This window comes from Neltuma alba, unplaced genomic scaffold (genome assembly GCF_004799145.2).
Source record: "Neltuma alba isolate B1F8T4 unplaced genomic scaffold, ASM479914v2 tig00011282_pilon, whole genome shotgun sequence".
NCBI classification, from domain to species: domain Eukaryota; kingdom Viridiplantae; phylum Streptophyta; class Magnoliopsida; order Fabales; family Fabaceae; genus Neltuma; species Neltuma alba.
This window is the reverse complement of record NW_021635991.1, coordinates 14,690-34,966: the sequence shown is the minus strand read 5'-3', so window position 1 is coordinate 34,966 and position 20,277 is coordinate 14,690. Positions and strand designations below refer to the sequence as shown.

At 31.8% G+C, this 20,277-nt stretch overlaps 1 protein-coding gene across 4 annotated transcripts; it reads left to right on the top strand.

Moving 5' to 3' along the window:
* The first annotated feature begins 6,217 nt into the window (after positions 1 to 6,217).
* On the top strand, positions 6,218 to 14,702 carry LOC114711179 (subtilisin-like protease SBT2.6). 4 transcript variants are annotated; one of them, XM_028895534.1, is made up of 12 exons: positions 6,218 to 6,415; positions 6,928 to 7,016; positions 7,294 to 7,508; positions 8,384 to 8,528; positions 8,643 to 9,037; positions 10,180 to 10,275; positions 10,369 to 10,441; positions 10,795 to 11,080; positions 11,607 to 11,932; positions 12,149 to 12,416; positions 13,160 to 13,441; positions 13,981 to 14,702. In XM_028895534.1, exons 3-12 carry the CDS (start codon positions 7,327 to 7,329, stop codon positions 14,388 to 14,390), a joined length of 2,463 nt encoding a protein of 820 aa, XP_028751367.1. In that variant the 5' UTR covers positions 6,218 to 6,415; positions 6,928 to 7,016; positions 7,294 to 7,326; the 3' UTR covers positions 14,391 to 14,702. The 4 variants fall into 4 exon arrangements, with proteins under 4 accessions (XP_028751367.1, XP_028751368.1, XP_028751369.1 ...); XM_028895535.1 differs by having other exon boundaries at positions 6,928 to 7,023; XM_028895536.1 differs by lacking the exon at positions 6,928 to 7,016 and having other exon boundaries at positions 6,218 to 6,364.
* The last annotated feature ends 5,575 nt before the right edge of the window (positions 14,703 to 20,277 follow it).

Genomic DNA, 20,277 nt, shown 5'->3' with positions numbered 1-20,277 from the left:
TGATCTTCTTGATCCAGAGATAGTCCATCCTTACAAAATTTTATTAGAAGGAGAGCTAACATTTATCACATCTATGTAATACTCCTCCGGTCCTTAATATAAGACCCCTTTAACTAATTTGATTAGATTAAGGAAGTTAGGTAAGTTAGTTAATTATAAAAAATGTGACACATCTTTCCTAAAATACCATAATCATCTTTCTTAATACCTCATTTCCTTCTTTTACTTGATTATAGTTGGGGAACTATCTATAGGGGTAATTTAGAGAAAATTGATAAATATGATAATGGGTCTTATATTTAGGACTAAACCAACTCAATAATTGGGTCCTATATTAAGACCGGAGGAGTACCTAATATTAGTGGAAAAGGAATAAAATTTCGTTTCTAAATTTCGTCATTAATTCAGAGAAAGTTTCAAGGGTTTCTACAAAGATATCTAATTATTGATAAAAAAATAGTTATGTCTAATTAAAAGTAAGAGGACCGTCAAATCTTATAAACCATCATAATTTAGTGCCCATTCTCAATTTCGGATTAGGAACAATCAAATCTACTGCTAAGCAAATTCTCAAGAGTCATTATAACTTATAAGGATTGTTTTGTTGCATAAACAATACATTATATGTTTATTCTTATTTTGATTTTATTTTATTTTTAAATTACATTAAAAAGATTTTAATCTTAAACTTTTGTTTTTTGCCAACTTGATCTTGAACTTTTATCTACGCCACGTACTGCTATTATTACATAAGTTAGTTTCATGTGGTCAGCTAATTAATTTATTTCTAATTATTTTGATTTTTATTCTCCTCCTATAAAGTTTAAGTTTTATTTTTATATCATGATAGAAAATTTCAGAAATTAATTAAAATAATATGCTGATAAAAATATTGAAGAGGTTATTTCATTACTAGTTCGATGCATACTTTTTTGTTTTGTTTTGGTAAGTTAGCTCAATACATACTTAACCATAACTTCCTATTAATTTAATTATAATCAAATCAAATTGAAAGTTTTACCCATAAATCAATTTTGATAGGGAGAGAATGAATTCTTATTTCAATTTTATTTTGCGTAAATTAATTTAAATTGAATCAACGTAATTAATTTAACTTGATTCGAATCTTTCGGAGATCCATTTTGGCACGTCAACATCATCTCTCGACTCTCTGGAAAAGTTTCTTGTGAATAATTTCATTTGATGGCGATTTATTGAAAATGACTTTAATCAGTGTGTTTATCCTTATCCAATTTAATTAAAGGGGATTGCTCATAAATATTATTTGTTTTTATTTTTTCTGTTTTTATCATAACTGTTTTTGTGGGGCCAAATTGCTTTTACCCTTTCGACTAAACACATGGAGGGGAATTTTTTTTTGATCTGAATGAAATTTTTTATCAGGAGAATAATAATGAGATTCTAAAAAAAGAAAATAATTATCAATAAATCTCAATAACAAATAAGCTGTTATTATTTATTATTTTAAAACTTGTCATTCTATATTATTATTAGGATATCTTAGTGATTATATTCTTTATATGGGGCTTTATTACAATTTTTCTTTTTTTATTTTGCTTATAACCATTATTTAAACTTTAACTGCAAAATAAATGTTCACAACCTTTCACTTATCTCACGCATAGCGAAATGTGGAGTATACATTTTTTTTAACTTGAAGGATTTAAATTAAATCCACACAGTTTTATTTTGATCATTCATTTATATATCTTTTTACAAAATAAATTATCTAAATAAAACCACCTAGAAAAATAAGTGTTTTGAAGTTAAATTTTCAATGAATTTTAAAAAATATGAACTTAAATAAGTAAAACAAGAATTTCAATTACCAGAATAATCTGCAGTAACTTGGCAGCTTTTTATAATTTTTGTTTATATGATAATGGTGCCCCCTATCCTTAGAAATTAGGGGGGGAGGGGGAAGTAATAATATGAGTGCCCACAAATTAATTTTTGCTGTCTTCATACATGTCATTTTCATTGATTTATACAATTTTTTTCTAAAAAAAAAAAATTAGTACACACTACCTTTGGTTCTTAATATAAAATCTTATTTAATTTTAATTTTAATTTTAAATATAAAACCTCAATCCACTATGTCTCTCATATTTATTCATTTTTTTTCAAAATAGTCAAATATTTTAGGAAAGACAATACCTGCTTATTATAAGTAACTAACTTAACTTATTTTTTTAATCTTATCAAATTAACTAACTAATTCTTATATTTAGCATCAGTAATTAATGAGCCCTGCTGGCAACCAAACTATCCTCCATTAATTAGGCGGTGGAAGTGTTTGATAATTATTTCACTACTTGGGAATGATTTCGATAGCAAGTAAAGGTTCATGAAAATGGCAAGACGAAATGTGAATCATACTTTATTTTCATGTGCCTAAAACTCTGACCTCAACCACTTGTAAAACTAATCAACACCGAAATCTCAATATAAACATAAATTCAAGACTAAATAACATTAATTTTCTTTAATTTTCTGTAGAAGTTATATGAACCTCTTCTCATTTTTTATATACACGCACCGTCTTTATTCAAAATAAAGAATTTGTGTCATCCGATCTAATATAAATTTTAATACAATTATAATTTTTTAATCAAAATTTCAAAAATATCTTTGTCAATTTTATATCATGCTCCCTCTCATTCTATTTATAAGCTTTAAATTTAGGAAGAAGTGCGGTCTATTTTATAAGTTTTAATTTAAATTTGTCTTAACATTTAATATTTTTTTCCTAATGTCGCCCTTTATTATTTTTCTCTTATTATATTTTTTCACACATTTTTTTTTATCATTTTTCTCATTTATTATAATAGCATATTTAGAAACAAAAGTCTATTTTAGTCTTTTTATTGTTTTTAACTAATTTTAATTAATTATTTGTTATCTATAAATTAGTCATTTGAAACTTATAATATGAACAAAGAGAGGGTACTAAATAGATTCACTGTAATTGTCATTGTACTCCTCCTTCCAGAATGTAAAAGTTAGTTAGTTAGTTAGTTGTGGTTTGAAGCAAAACACAACACGTTAATTAATTTTATCTATCATGTTTATTATTTTTTATCAAGTTAATTTATTTAGCCTATAAACTAATATATGCATAATCTAATCTCTTTTTTTTTGTACAAAATTTTAGAAAAAGGGTCAAACTCATTCATGATCCAAAGACAGAAAACTAACTCATGATCTATCAGGGTCTTGCATAATCTAATTTTATGTTTTGGAAAATCATCTCACATCTTCCTTAGAATTAAGTAATTTTTTTTTTTAGTATCTTAAAATCAGTTAAATAGCTCTTAATTAAAAATGGAAAGAGTAGTCAATTGCATTGCAAATAGTAAAACCAAATAACTTTTAGTTAAACTAATATTTTTGACCCTATTCTTTGATATCTTCTTCTAGCGTCTTAAATTCTTCATTCTCTCAAACATAATATTCAAAGAAGCAATCATCAAAGTTGAACATTGGCAAACAAAAATTCATCAACTTTCAAAAGTTTAGTTTCTTATTATATACTCTAAACTCTCCTTTTTGACTCCTGAAATCTATTTAATAATTTTAAATAATATGAAATTTACGGGTCATATTATTTATACAAATTATAAACATAATTGCACATGACGCCTTTCAAACCCACTATAACATGCAAGTCCAGCTAATTAGCGTATTAAATGGATGAAAGTCAATGATTTGACTTATTCCAAATGCTTAAAAGTCAATACAGATACATGTGTGTGTATTTTTTTTTGGCCAACGCATGTGTGTGATGTTATTAGAATTTTAGACAAATATGACAAAAAATTTAAAATATTAATATTATTAATTTTATTGTATTAGGAAGATTAGAATTGTGGACACTCTAATTACACTTCATCAGGACATTGTACTCTTATTATCTCAGTTATTTACAAGTAAACACTATTTTCAATTTCCAATGCACTATATTATTTTCAATTTCCGATGCACTCTCTTTCAAGTTTCAACATAAAGTAATAGGATGATTTTTTCATCCAACATTTTTCACATCCTCAGTTTACGAAAGCGACAAAGGAAGGCTTAAAAAAAAACATTCAAGGAAATGAAATCTTTTAATTAACAATCTATTTAAATATTTGGTTGTTAAAATACATGTAGCTAGTTCCCATTTGATGATATCTTAAAAGTTACTCCTCTAGTCCTATTTGTAAGGTATTTTTAACATATTTCACACAAACTAAGAAAAATCTTAATATGTATTAATTTTTCATTAAAATATAATAAATTTCTAACTTTACTCATATTTAATATATACATCTTTAAAAAAAAACACTTCTTCCATCCTAAATATAAGATTCTTATATAGTGTGTATAATGGTCTTATATTTAGGATCGGAAAAGTAACTATCTAAACTATAATAAATGAAAAACAATATAGTACACTCATAGTAAGAATTTAATGAAGTGGTTTATAAATAGAACTAAGAAATATCTTCTCTCTTTGCCCTACAAATTGGAGCAGGAGAGTAATTTTCAATCCTAACTTAGACACATACATATATGTGCTTAGCTCTCATGGCCACGCCGCCCTTATCCCAAGTCTAATTCTATATTTATCCCCCATTCCCTTAGTTAACGTTACTCGGTGGCTTGTTATACATAATTTATATGCGATTACTTTTGATTATTTTATCAGAAATGTATTAGTTTGATGTTCAATAATAATTCTTCATTAAAAAATGAGGGTGATAATTAGTCTATTCTAATGAAAAAATTGTATTATGCACAGGTTTTTTATTAAATAATATTATTGGCGATAACAACATTTTAAAAAGGATTAATATTATTGGCGATTCCTACAGTTTGATCCAAATTTTGATTTTAATTCTTAGCGTTTCAAATTGTGATTTTTAGTCCTTATAGTTTTGTTTGAGTTTAACAAAGTTAACTTTTAGTTAACATTGTTAAATATAGGGATAAAAATTAAAATTTGTTGAAGTATAAGAACTAAACTAAAATTTAAAAATCCAAAGGTTGGACAAGTTTTTATGTTGGTCCCTACTCTTTTAACTAGTTTTAATTTTGGCCCAAGTACTTAGCCGCGTTAACTTAGATCAAGTTTTTACGAACCTATGGAAAAAAAATTATGATTTTAAATTACATGGATCAAAAAAAATTTAATCAAATTATAGCACTTGTCATTAGATTCTACTACTTCTGGTCCTTAATATAAGATCCTGTTTGACTTTTATTTTGGTCTTAAATATAAGACCCTAATCCATTTTGTCTCTCATAGTTATTCAATTTTTTCCAAGATAGTCTTTCTAATAATTATAGTTATAATTAATACATTTGATTAGTAAGGATATTTTAGAAAGACAACACCTATTTAGGACAAATGACTAACTCAACTTACTTCCTTAATCTCCTCAAATTAGTCAACTGGCTCTTATAATTAAACGGAGGTAGTATTTTAAATGTTGTACTAACTTTTTTTTCCTCTTTCAACTAGACCAACAACAAAAATAATTATTTAAAAAATTAGTTATGGTGAATAATAGTAAAACTATCTAAACTAATTTTGGCTCCCCGCTTGTTCTGAGTATACCGATCCTTAATACTCCTCCGGTCCTAAATATAAGACCCTTATACATATTAGTATAAGGGTCTTACATTTAGATTTTTTTTGGCCAACTATATATATTAATGATATACTCGTAATAATTATCATCTTTTCGCAATGGATGAATAAAATATTACGAGTACTAATATTTCGTCAATCTCGGCCGATTCTCTTTTCGTTGTTTTTTTGGGGACAGAGACAAACAGATCCGGCTCGGTCCACAGGTTTACCAGTCTGCGGGTCTGGGGGTGGCTCAGATGATCAGTGAAAGAGTAAGGGCATTTTCGTCTTTCCAGATCAACCGTCCGACATCTAGCGCGCCATGTCCCCCATCCTCCACCCTTGGCTGTATTTTCCTCCGCCTTTACTACACAATCAAACCAACCTCAGAAAATTACTATAACTAATCATCAATCAATCCCTAAATTAAAATGTCGTTAACAAGATAATTAAAGAATTTCCCCACTAATTAATTGATTGATTAATTAATTTATTACTTATTCTGCCTTGCCTTTCAAAGAACTGATATTAATTAATTACTATTTCCCCTTATTATTATATGTCTCCCTCCACCATCTTCGTCTCCTTGTCTGTACTACCTTGACTTGAAAGAAAACCCTAAGAATCTCTCACTCTTACTCACTCTCACTCTCCCTTACTAGGATCTCGAGCTTCTGGCTTTCTCTGGCATTGAATGGTTACCGTTAGATCTCCGATCACGGCAATGTGAGTGCAGCCAATGTACATGACCCCGTCTCCGATCATCCTTACTGGCGTGTATGTGAATTAAGCTTTGGGTCCAAGTCCCTGATTCGATTTGTTTAAGCTTATGTGGCTGTTTCCATTTTCCTTTTCCTTTTGATACGATCTTCTGCTTTTGTTGCTGCCCAGCCGACTATTCTTTACTTGGTCTCTCGTGAAAGTGCTTTATTCTCTCTCTCTCTCTATCTCCTCCTTCTCTCTCTCTTGGTTGAAATAATAATGCAGTGTTCATTTTCAGCTTCATGTGCTTTTTTGGGGGTAGATATGGGTATTAGTTGCCCGGATCGGATTGACGCTGGCAACTGATATTGCTTGAGCTGAATTCTGAAATGGGTTTTCAAGTTTTTGAACCAGTTGGTTTTGAGAAAAGCCTTTGATGTCATTAAAAAAATGTGAATATGAAAATTTCGACTTCTTTTTACTTTTTGGCTAATTGAGCTACTAGATTTAGCTTGAATCCTACTCTCCTTCCGCTTTCTCCATTCTACTCCTCTGTTTACTTTGCTGATCGGAGCTGCATTCTCCAGCTGTTTGCTTCTCTTCAGAACTATGATTGGCTGATCATTGTGATTCCTGTTCTTCTCTAGCCCGGTCGTTTGGAGATCAGTTGCATATGGTTGGTTGTGCGTGTCTTCATTGCTTCTGCTCATCTAATGAATTTTTTAGCCATATTTTTCGGATGCTGATTTCGGTTCCAAAGACGGAAACTAGTAGCTCTTACTCCTCTTATGGTCTTTTCTTCGGTTCAAATTGGATTACTTATTTTTTGTCCGTTATTACTTATTATATATTAATTTTTGCTTGGATATCCTCACTACTGTTGTCATCTTGTCATTTACAATTCGAATTCCGGCGATATATACTTGATTGGTACTGATTGGGTCATGGAACAGATCTCGAGAACTGTTGAAATTAGCAGTTGATCAATGAAGATGAGGTTCTCGGAGTTTAGGTGCTTATGTATAATTTTGTCAACCCTTCTGATTCCTGGGAAGGCAGAGATTTACATAGCAACTGTTGAAGGTGAGCCTGTCATAAGTTATTCAGGAGACATTGATGGCTTTGAAGCTACTGCTGTGGAATCGGATGAGAAGATTGATACCACAAGGTATTAGCTAATCTCAGCTGCTTTCTCCCTCATTCTTGAGAAAAACACAGGAACATCATTCCTTCGACCTTTAGCCGCCCTTTCTTTGAGTTGAGGCATATGCCAAAATTAATCACAGTCATTAATTTTCCTCCAAATTCAAGCATAAAACAAAGCCCGGAAGTTCTGATCATGGTGATGTTTAAACAGACCAGCTATCTTCCAGAAAAGTACTTTATTTTCCCCCCTTTTTTTAATATATAAGATTTGGAGTGGTGCATACTATGTTTTACCGTTTCCTGATATAATTCTTGAACTTAGGGACATCCTTTTGAGGCTTGGGTTTTTTGCATGGTCAAATGAACATATCAGTGTATTTTCACAACCTATTATTGGCATGAATTAATTCTTGAGAAAGAAAAGCTGGGGAATTGACAAACTTAAATTTTGCTACTATGTTTTTCGCAATATAATTTTCCGCCAAAAAGAAGGGTGGGTCTCTTCATTTTGTTCTAAATTCCACTGTTGCCACATCCTTGACTGAAATGGAGATTTGACGTATATGATTCTCGTCAGCACATAACGGCATATATATTTTAGTGTCTTGCGTAGGCTTCTTCCCAAGAATTTATTGATAGCCATTGCCTCTTCTTTTTCCTTTCGTCTGGCTACGGGAAATATGGATAAAGCTAAAACACCAACCAACACAGTATGTTGTAAACCCCCCACTCCCCAGAAAAAAAAAAAAAAAGGTTACATGAGGACCCCCCCCCCCAAAAGTTACATGAGATTTCTTAAACAAGCCTCCGCTTTTTGTGCCCCCGTTGGCTGCACTGAACCATGAAATGGAAATTGTTAAGTTGTGGTTGCTTACTTTTTCTGTGCGCATTTTCCAGTGAATCGTTTACGTCTTATGCCCGTCACCTCGAGAATAAACATGATATGCTTCTTGGGATGCTGTTTGAGCGTGGGACCTACAAGAAGCTCTATAGCTATCGACATCTAATAAATGGGTTTGCTGTTCATCTTTCCCCTGAACAGGTAAAGTCTTGCATTATTTATATTACTATTCTAGTTATAACAATTTTATTTTCAGTTGGTTGAAATCATTTCTACATTCTGTTTTTCTCATGCTTTCCTCTTGTAAATGGGTAGGCAGAAATTTTAAGACGTGCTCCTGGAGTGAAATGTGTTGAAAGGGACTGGAAAGTGAGAAGACTTACAACACATACGCCTGAATTTTTAGGACTTCCAACTGGGGTATGGCCTACAGGAGGTGGTTTTGATCGGGCTGGAGAAGACATTGTGATAGGATTTGTGGACTCTGGGATCTATCCACACCACCCCAGCTTTGCAACACACCATACTGAACCATATGGGCCAGTTCCAAAATATCGAGGAAAATGTGAAGTTGATCCAGATACTAAAAGGAGTTTTTGTAATGGAAAGATTATTGGAGCACAACATTTTGCTCATGCTGCAATAGCTGCAGGGGCTTTTAACCCTATAATTGATTTTGCTTCTCCTTTGGATGGGGATGGTCATGGAAGGTTAGGATTTTCCCCCCTTTTTAATTAATTTGTTCGCTGAGGAGTGAGCTGTTGAAAGCCATGAAAGTAGACCTTTTTACTTAACTCATTCTTTTAAATGTATATGATCCATCATGTGGCATATGTGAAAGCATTATCTTGGTCTGGTACAGGATAACTGTCCTGCCATTTGTATTCTTAGGTTGTCAGAAATCTTTAAACACGTTGTACTGCCACGTAAGAAGAAGACTTTGGAAGATATACACTTAACACATTTTGTTTCTCGAGGAATTTATTGATAAAATACTTTCCAATACTTGAAACCAGTGGCAATTCTAAAATTCTTTTTCTTATGTGCTGAGTTGGAAAGATGCTATTGTGTGCTATTATGGGCTGGGGAAATTCATCTATCTGATCCTGAATTAGGTGAAGGAAACTTAACTTTGTGTTGGAAGCACTCACTTTGTTGCTCTATTTTATTGCCTCTTCAAAGTACTGGATGATATGAAATTTTCAGAGCTTAGAAACAAGGGAGAATTACAATGAGGTGTCAAGGAAGAAAAATAATTACAAAACAAGTCCCAAAAGTTGTCATTTCCTATTCTGGAACTTGTCATTATAGGTTGTTTAGGTTGTTATTGGGACTTTTTAATAACTATTTTTCTTCTTTGGAGCCTCATTATAATTCTTCTTGTAAACAACGCTGCTGAGTTCCTTTCAATGAATTACCATATTATTGGACAAGAGGACAACCTCAAATGTTTTTCCTCACAAAAGATGCTGTGAATCAGCTATTAGTATTTGATGGCAAATTAAAAAAAAATAAAAATGAATGCCTTCCGCTGTGGGTTATCAACCCACCCTCAGTACTGAAATGGGTGAAATCTATTAGTAGCCATTGTAGATTCTATTTTTGCATATAAGAACAAATGAAACAACAGGGTTATATGTTAATGCACAAATCATGATTTTTGGAGTTATTAATGCACAAATTATGATTTTTGGAGTTATCTAATGGGATGAAAATATATGTAGTGTGCTTCATGTTATACTTTTCAGGTTTTTGAAGTGGATAGGATCAACTACTATTGCCTTATCTTGTAATTTGATCACTTTTATTTATTATAATATTTCCATGTGTTTCTTCGCATCACATCTGGCAGTCACACAGCAGCTATTGCAGCTGGGAATAATGGAGTTCCCGTGAGGGTGTATGGCCATGAATTTGGGAAAGCAAGTGGAATGGCTCCCCGTGCCAGGTGAGGAATAGTAATCTGGCAAGTTATTGTTTGAATTAAAACTGGGAACTACAGCCTTTTGCTGCATCAGACACTTGGCATATTTGTGTATAGGATTGCCGTATACAAGGCTCTTTACAGGCTTTTTGGAGGGTTTGTTGCAGACGTAGTTGCTGCTATTGACCAGGTATGTGTATACATACATGCTTTATCTTATTTGTCCTTGTTTCCTAGCTATCTACCTAGTATTCTTCATGGGGATTTGGCTAGAAGGTGGCTCACTTATGCTTAATCAATTATTTTTTGTGTACTATCATATAACTTATGTAAGAAGAAAGAGGAGATAGAAGAAAGAGATTCTTTGTAGCAGTGTGCAGAATACAGCTTTACTGTTGATAGTTTTCTTTTAACTCATTGGTTTTGGGTCTTCTTTTTCCCGGATCATATGAAGCTTAACAGTTTGTGCTATCAGTTTGATCCATATGAGTGCTGTTGCAAGGTTTATTTCAATGTCTAATTTTTTAAGTTTGAGGTTGACAGGCTGTGCATGATGGAGTGGATATGCTTAGTCTTTCAGTTGGACCAAACAGTCCGCCAGCAACAACCAAAACCACTTATTTGAACCCTTTTGATGCCACGCTTCTTGGAGCTGTCAAAGCAGGTGTATTTGTTGCACAGGCTGCTGGAAATGGTGGTCCTTTTCCGAAGACCTTGGTTTCGTACAGTCCATGGATAGTATCTGTAGCAGCAGCAATTGATGATCGTAGATATAAAAACCATCTGACCCTTGGAAATGGAAAAAAATTGGCTGGACTTGGGTTGTCTGGTGAGTAAACCAACTTACCACAATTTTATTTGGATAATTTATTTTCAATAAGGAAATCGTAATATGAGATATGGCGTTGAAGATTGAGGTCAATTTCATGTTCAAGAAAATTGTTTCTTGTCATTCTAATGAAAGATAGAAAAGATTTATGCCAAAGAAAGGAAAAATTATTCATGTCAAATATCTTTTATTTGCAGTGACTGAACTTATTAAACTGTCACCCCCTCTGTAAAATTAAAAGAAGGGAAAGAAAAAGAATAGATGAAATACCAGGATATCAAAGACTGCGAAACATTTAGGTTGGTTTGTTTGGTGAAATTAGAACTTGACTTTGAAAGCTATGTTATCAAAGTGAATACATTGGTTAGTTGGAGAAATAAGATAATCTGAGTGTTCTGTAAAATTTATGCTTACGTGCCTTGGCACTTTTTTGGCTGGTCTGCACTCTGCAGATATTAGTTGTCTGTAGTTGCCAATAGATATTTGGTCTTTGCATTGATGATCGATGTTTTATGGCTTTTTGCAGCTTCAACACGTGCAAATAGATCGTATACATTGGTTGCAGCAAATGATGTGCTGTTAGATTCTTCAGCTATGAAATACAGCCCCACAGATTGCCAAAGACCAGAGGTTTTAAATAAGAAATTGGTAGAAGGGAATATTCTTCTTTGTGGCTATTCTTTTAACTTTGTTGTTGGTACATCATCGATGAAGAAAGTTGCAGAAACAGCCAAGGCTCTTGGTGCAGTTGGATTTGTTCTTTGTGTGGAAAATGTTTCTCCTGGTACAAAATTTGACCCAGTCCCTGTTAGCATTCCGGGAATTCTTATCACAGATGTCAAGAATTCAAAGGTACTTGACTCAACTTTTTTGTCATATTTGTGTAAAGGCAGATCGATTATGATTTATGACAACTGCTATCATCTGCCATCTGTGTTATCTCTTACCCAATAACTTATCACAATGTGGTTATTTTTCTCTTCTACCTGTCCTCTATAGCATTTGTTATGATCACAAAAATGTCATACTAATCTTGTGATTTGGTGCTTGTAAATCACTATTGTTCAGGAACTTATAGATTATTACAATATCTCGACGCCAAGAGATTGGACTGGGCGGGTGAAGAGTTTTAAAGGTGTAGGTAATATTGGGGATGGGTTAACGCCTATCCTCCACAAATCTGCACCACAGGTGGCATTATTCTCCGCTCGAGGGCCAAATATTAGGGACTTCGGCTTCCAAGATGCAGATCTTCTCAAACCTGATATTTTAGCTCCTGGTTCATTGATTTGGGCTGCCTGGTCTTTAAATGGAACCGATGAGCCTAATTACGTTGGTATGTTAGCAATGATTTATCTAACTAGTTAAATTGTCGATGTGTGAATATTGTGGTTTGTCTGGATGTTGTGCTGCTTGAAGCAGAATTTGTTTTTCTATTTCGTCTAAGTTGATAAATCAGTCTAAGACATCCTCCTGGTAGGAAAAATGTAAAAACAGAAAAACATATGCAAAAAAGCCATTGTACTAATGTGTTGAAGAGTTTTTATTTTTCTTTTTCCCTTTTTTGCTAGAAAAAAGAAATATGCTCTACAAATATCTGTAGTGATATTTAGGGTTATCTGTTTGCTCTGAGCTTTCTACCTTTTCCTGCAAAAGAAATAAAAACAATTAGTTTGTTAGTAGTGATATTAAAAGTAAAATCATAATATCATACCAAAACTTGGGGAAACCAAATTTAATTTTTATATCGGAAGATGTTAAACATAGCGTAATCAAATTAAATTCAAAAGAGATGAAGGTAATTTACTTAACCAAAATAAATCACAAGTAAAACATAAATAATAGTGGATAGCATCCAATGCGAATTTCTTTGAACAAATAAGATTTCAAGTAGTTTATGCTCCAATAAAAATAAGTGGAAATGTTTTGGACTCCTAAAAATTATCATTTGGTTACCTACTTTACCCTTTGATTCTTAGTCAATTTTGGAAGACTTATAATCAGAAGGTGGAGAATTGTAGTACTAGGCGAAAAAGATGATATTATAGATTTGTTTAAAACGATAAATGGCTTGAGCAGGAGAGGGATTTGCCATGATATCTGGAACTAGCATGGCTGCACCACATATAGCTGGGATAGCTGCCCTAATTAAGCAAAGGCATCCGCATTGGAGCCCGGCAGCCATCAAGTCAGCGTTGATGACAACAGCAACTACTCTGGACAGAGCAGGAAGGCCTCTTCTAGCACAGCAGTATTCTGAAACAGAAGCCATGAAGTTTGCCAGAGCTACTCCTTTTGATTATGGAAGTGGACATGTTAATCCAAGAGCTGCCTTGGACCCTGGGCTCATCTTTGATGCAGGTTTGCTTTCTTCATCCCCCTAATATAACTAATTCGTTTGTCTAATTCTTTTATAAATGGCTAGTTAGCTTGAAATGAAGAGTCAGGTAATATCTATGAATTTTTTTTTAACCATGTTCACAGAGGATTACCCAAGTCATAAAATTCAACTTGAAAGAACTAATGAACATCGTCTGAGGCAAAGTCTCATGAAACTACTGGTTTACTTTATCCTTCCAAGTCCCCCTTTATCAAGATGCTTGGTAATAAAATTGAAAGTGACTAAATTATGGTAGAAAAGTTCGTGATTGTGACAAATGGAATAGACCTGTTAAAATCTTCTCCAAATACATGCATGGGAAGAAGAGACGGGGTTAAGTTAATATCTTCAACATATTTAAGCTAAGATCTGGATATTCTCCGCCTCATTCTCTATTCTTCTATTTTATTTTTTTTTCCCAACATTGGGCTCATGTAGCAAAGTGTATTAATGCACTACCAAAGTTGGAGTAAATTAAAAAAAATAGAACTGCTTTACTAATTTTGTAACCATCTTGTAGGATACAAGGATTACTTGGGGTTCTTGTGCTCAACACCTGGTATTAATGTTCATGAAATAAGGAACTACACACACTCACCATGTAACAATACCATGGGTCACCCATCAAATTTAAACACCCCATCAATTACAATTGCCCACCTCGTGGGAACTCAAACCGTCACCAGGACTGTCACAAATGTTGCCGAGGAGGAAGAAACCTATGTTATCACTGCCAGAATGGAGCCGGCTGTCGCCATTGAAGTGAACCCTCCAGCGATGACCATCAGAGCCAGGGCATCACGTAAGTTTTCTGTGACACTTACAGTACGTAGAGTGACTGGAATTTATAGTTTCGGAGAGGTTTTATTGAAAGGAAGCAGAGGGCACAAGGTGAGGGTCCCTGTTCTGGCCAATGGATACCCACGATAGCTTGGTGTGGACAGGATAAGAAGTGCTGCTTGTAATATTCTTTTAACCTTGTGGGAAATAATGGTGAAGCTAGATTTATTGGTCTAAAATATATAAGTATTCAGTAGGTGTAAAGGTAAGATGGTGTAAGGGGTAGACTCTGATAGAGTCATAGTTTCTTGAGCTCGTAAATTTTTGCTAATGCTGGTGATTTGTTGAAATGCTTCTTAATTATAAGTATTAGGCATATGTAATCATATTCCTTCTCCTTTTCACAAAAAAAAAATGTTTACTTCAGGAGGTTTAATAAATTTGAATCTTCTCTACCCATAATTTCCCCTCTCTTCTATTTTTTTTTAGCTGTTAATTTGGAACGATTTGGTCATTATAAATTTGGTAAGTCATTGGAGATTTCAATACTTCTCAAGATGAACCATCACATGCAGACGTTCTCACACTATTAATTAAAAAGAAAAAGGTTATAATTTCAAACTGGATTTCACTAGTGGATTTAAAATATGTTGTAACCGTTAGACTGTGCATAGTAGGATGCATATAGAAGTACCACCAGAGCCACTCTTGGCTGTTTGTTTGGTTCGCGCGGAATGAAAGGGTGTAAAAAGGAAGAAATTTTTTTTTTAATGAGTTTGATTTAAAAAGAAGATAAGAAATGCAATTGAATGTTTTTAAGTGTTTTTGTCTATTTGCTCTTACATATATCTTCTTTCTATTTAAAAATTTATACAGCCACTTTTCATTTCTTTAAAACAATAGAAACTCACCCTTTTTAATTTTTATACCCACTGGCTATTCCTTCCTCATGCCACCCTCTGTTGATCTCTTCTTTATTTCTCTTGGCAACACTGTCACTTTGAGTTTTTTTATGCCAAATTTTATTAATATCAAATAAATCATTTATGCACACCAATAGCCAAAGCCAAAAAAAAAAAAAAACTCAACATAGCTAACATGAAATCCTAACACATAATTCTATTAGTACCTTCCTTATCTTTGTCATATATCACACATTTTCACTCTTCCACACGCCCACTAACGGCTGTGACTCTGCTTTTCACCGCGCCACATATATAAATAATTAACCGCATCATTATCCAAACATAATAAAAATCTAATTCAAACCATTGAAAATAGGAAAAATAGCAAATAAAGACCCCCAATATGTGAAATTATGATTTGGAACCCTTAATTTGGAAAATAACAAATAAAGACCCGGTCTCATATTGCAAATATGAAATCTTGGTGAAATGTCTGAAATGCCGCTCAATCAAGTTGTGATTTGGTCTACTGAAGTTGTCATTCGTTAAAGTGAACTTGTCATTTCCCATAATCAACTTGTCATTTGACATACCCTCAATCAAGTTGTGATTTGGTTTGCTGAAGTTGTCATTCGTTAAAGTGACCTTATCATTTTTCATAGTCAACTTGTCACTTAGCTGAGGAGTATTTTAGACATTTCACCAAGATTTCATATTTGTAATATGGGATCGGGTCTTTATTTGTCATTTTCTAATTTAAGGGTCCCAAATCACAATTTCATATATTATGAGGTCTTTATTTGTCATTTTTCCTTGAAAATACTAGCTTTCATTTTTAATTTAAAAACTACTTAATTAATTTGAGTAGATTAATAAAATTAGTTAAGTTAGTTAATTGAAACAAATAAATTGATGTCCTTAAAATACAGTTTTAATAATGACTATTTTTTTTAGCAAAATAATGACTATCTTTATATGAAAACCCCTAAATATGTATAATCAAAAGAGATATTTTGGATAATGAATTATAAATTTGGGAAACAAGGTAAATTGAGGTATCATATATACAATCAAATCAAGTCTACAATTAACTTTTATATTAAGTATGGAAGGTAGTAACAAATATATCATGAACTGGAAAAAGAAGAAGAAGAAGAGAAGACAAAAGAAATCAGCAGCAAGGACAAGAACCAAATCAATCGCGTTATTCTTTTTAATAATAAATATTTAGGTAAGTTATGTGAATAAAATATTGGGTGTTGGATACCTTGTGGTGTTCAATTCCGTCCATTCATATAGGAATCATCTAGAAAAATCAAGCAACATCAGACTTGATAATTCTCTGTCTGGATTCTTAGAGGGAGACAGCTTCAATGGTCGGCATCGAAAGTTTTATTGAGTTATACTCTTTATGTGAACATATCATTTGACATAAAATTTATCTTTAAGACTTCCTCTGATCTGTATAAGAATTAGATATAATTTTTTGCCAACGAATAACCCCTCAATAGAGCCCATAACATCCCCCATCAATATAGGCAGTTCGGGGAAATATATATATATATATATATATATATAATGATTGATAGAAGAGCAAAATAACTAATTTATAGATATTAAGAAAATTAATTAAGTTAGTTGTTTGTAATAAATAGGTGTTGTTTTTCTTAAAATATCTTTACCAATAATGTGTATTGGAATTGCTTTTAATGAAATCTTTAACATGTATAACTATTGCAAAAGCTATTCTGTAAAAATAAATAAATATAGAAAATAAAGTGGATTGAGATTTTAACTAAAAATGACACTTTAAAGAAATCAACTCATATTTATTATGAATAATTGACTTAACTAATTTTTTAATTTACTCATTCATATTTTAGATAATATTTATACAAGGACTCATAGGATGCTATGGCACTTCCCCCCTATGTTAATGGATAAATTTATACCAAAATACACTAGAGGGCAAAAACAAATTATATATCTGGTATTTAGTGCATTATGTTATTTACTTTTTATATTTTCCTAATTTAAAGGCATAAGGAACGTTTTACAATCAATCATCAATCACGATTGGGTTTCTCTGGATTGCTGGTAGAGTTTCTTATCTCAGCATTAAATTAAACGTGTTTCCTCTCTATGTTTTCGAATTTTAAATTTTCTAAATTTTGATCTCTACTCTTTAATCTATTTTGTAAGTTGGCGGCCTAATTAATACTCCTCCCGTCCTTAATATACGACCCAATTGTTGAGTTAGTTTTGGTCCTAAATATAAGACCCATTTCTCATATTTACCAATTTTCTCTAAATTACCCCTATAGATACTCCATCAACCATAATCAAGTAGAAGATAGAGAGGGGTATTAAGAAAGATGATTATGGTATTTTAGGAAAAACATGTCACAATTTTTATAATTAACTAACTTACCTAACTTCTTTAATCTAATCAAATTAGTTAAATGGGTCTTATATTAAGGATCGGAGGAGTACAAAACATGTGGAAAGGATAAAGTCTAGCTACATTGCCCATATGACGTGAAATGTCAACGAGGCCAAAGTGAACCATGAAATTATTAATTATTATTAATTTCATTAATTATTATAATACCATAGAGGCCTTATATAAAATTTTAACATGTGATACCAAAGGCAATTTAATACAAAGTGGCTACAGGGGACCATCTTCAATAAATTCCCTGTGGGGATGAAAAGAAAACATCCGCGTGAAGCAATAAATTGGACATGCAGCTTGCCAATCTTGACCGGAGGAGCATATTGCTACTCATTTTCCCTTCTTTTTTTTTTTTGGGTGAATTGTATGTTGTGCATTGAGGGTTTAATATTCTGGTGTGTATTGATTTTTAGCATGCATTAGTTTTCTGAATCATGTGAGTGAGTCTTTTAAGTAGGTTTGTATAAAGATTGGAGCAAAATAGGTTTAGATTCAACTCGAGATCTGATTTGAAATTAGACTGGGTTAGACTTTACAATTCAAGGTTTGGTCCAGTGTAAACAAATCGATAGTAAACCAGACTAGATCGAGTTTAGTTCTTGATGTGTAAAACTAGGATATACTTAACCAGAGTTGTTCGATTTTTTTTTCCAAAAAAAAAGTTGAACTTTAAATGTATAGGCGTTGTATTATGACCAAGAGGAAAAAATTATTGAGAAAATCACAAAAAAAATAAAATAGAAAAATTATATAAAAAGACCTATTCATAAAAATTATTATCAAAATCTATAAAATTATTATTAAAACCCATACTAATATTATCACGAGTCTTTATTTATAATTTTTTTTATTTCAACGGTTTTTTTGGGTGATTTTTTCAAAATTATTATAAAAAACTCCGTTAAACCACATTCAAAATTACTCCGTTAAAGATCTAAAAGTGAAAGGCCCGATGCAAAGCACGGGGGGAGCGTCAAGTTGACATTATAAAATCGTGTCTTTATATACACACGCATATATATTTTAATCTTTTTAATTCCATTTCATCTTTTATGCATATCAATGGAAAAAAAATACACTAAAAGAGTAACTTTATAAGTAAAAATTATCTCCATTTTACTATCTCAAAAATTAAAAATATATAAATATTTCCTTCTCCTGCTGATCCCTTTTCCCCCCAAATCATGATATCAAACATATTTGATATCGTTTGCGTGATATTACTGCTCAATAAAGAATTACTCCTCCGGTCCTTAATATAGGACCCAATTATTGAGTTGGTTTTGGTCCTAAATATAAGCCCCATTTATTATATTTATCAATTTTCTCTAAATTACCCCTATAAATACTCCCTCAACCATAATCAAATAGAAAAGGGAGAGGAGGTATTAAAAAAGATGATTATGGTATTTTAGGAAAAATATGTCACTTTTCTTATAATTAACTAACTTACCTAACTTCCTTAATCTAATCAAATTAGTTAAATGGGTCTTACATTAAGGACCGGAGGAGTAATTTCAATATTCTCCCATGGCAACGAGTCATCCAGTTAGAATTAATTATAATGAAAAACACGTTTAAAATTTGGCCACGATGTAAAAAAAACGTTTTTAAAATGCAACAAATCGTTTTATGTGTGTGTGCGTAGACCACTCGTTTTTACCTCTTGAGCTTTCAGGACAGATGGTATAATTATAATTAGCGTTATTTATTTTATTTTTAAAATAATTATTATATTATGCCACTAATTATCCAAAATTAAAAATATAAAACCATCCATCTATTACCCATTCTCACTGATACTGAACCTATTGAACCAGCAAAATTACTTATAAATCGTTTTCGCAATCATAAAAATATAATAAATGAATGGACATTTTATCGGGAAATGATAAGAAAATATTTTTCATTGGCGAACAATGACGAGTAAAAAATACTTATTAGAATAGAATTTAATTTTTTTGGCAAAAGAAAAGGAATAGAATTTAATTTACCATGATTTAATTTAATGCATTTGAATAAACTTTCATGTGCATTAATGCTGGATCTATCTGAATTAAATTTTCGTGGATCTAACTGAATCAGTTCAGTGAAAATATTAAGTTACTTTTTGAACTTTTTTAATACTTAGATCACTATGTATCTAGGACAATCAATACAAATGATAAAGTCAGAATCAACATATAAAAATAAAACAATTCTGCAAATTATTAAAAGCATAAGTAAGTAAATAACATCACAAAAACAGAATAAGTCTAAAAATATTTTTGGGCAAACAAATATAATCGAACATAATTTGAAAGAACGTCAGGCCTTCTTAATTAAAATATAATCTAACATAATCTTAAATATGTGAATTAGACAATTAATTTATGAAAATTAAAAAATTTAATTATGTTAATTATTTATGAAAAAATTGTGTGTTGGCTTCTTTAAGGTGCCTTAATTATTTTTTCCTGAGATGCACCTTTTAAACACATGTATTAGATATTGATATAAATCTCTTCAATATGTGTAATTAATATAAATAATTTATAAAAAATTATAAATTTAAGAAACAAAATGGACTACAATTTCATATTTAGGACTTGAGACAATATAGAACAACTGAATTATACAATTTATTTTTTAATACCCAATTTATTTTTTCTCCTTGGCATTTTTTATTTTGTTTTTG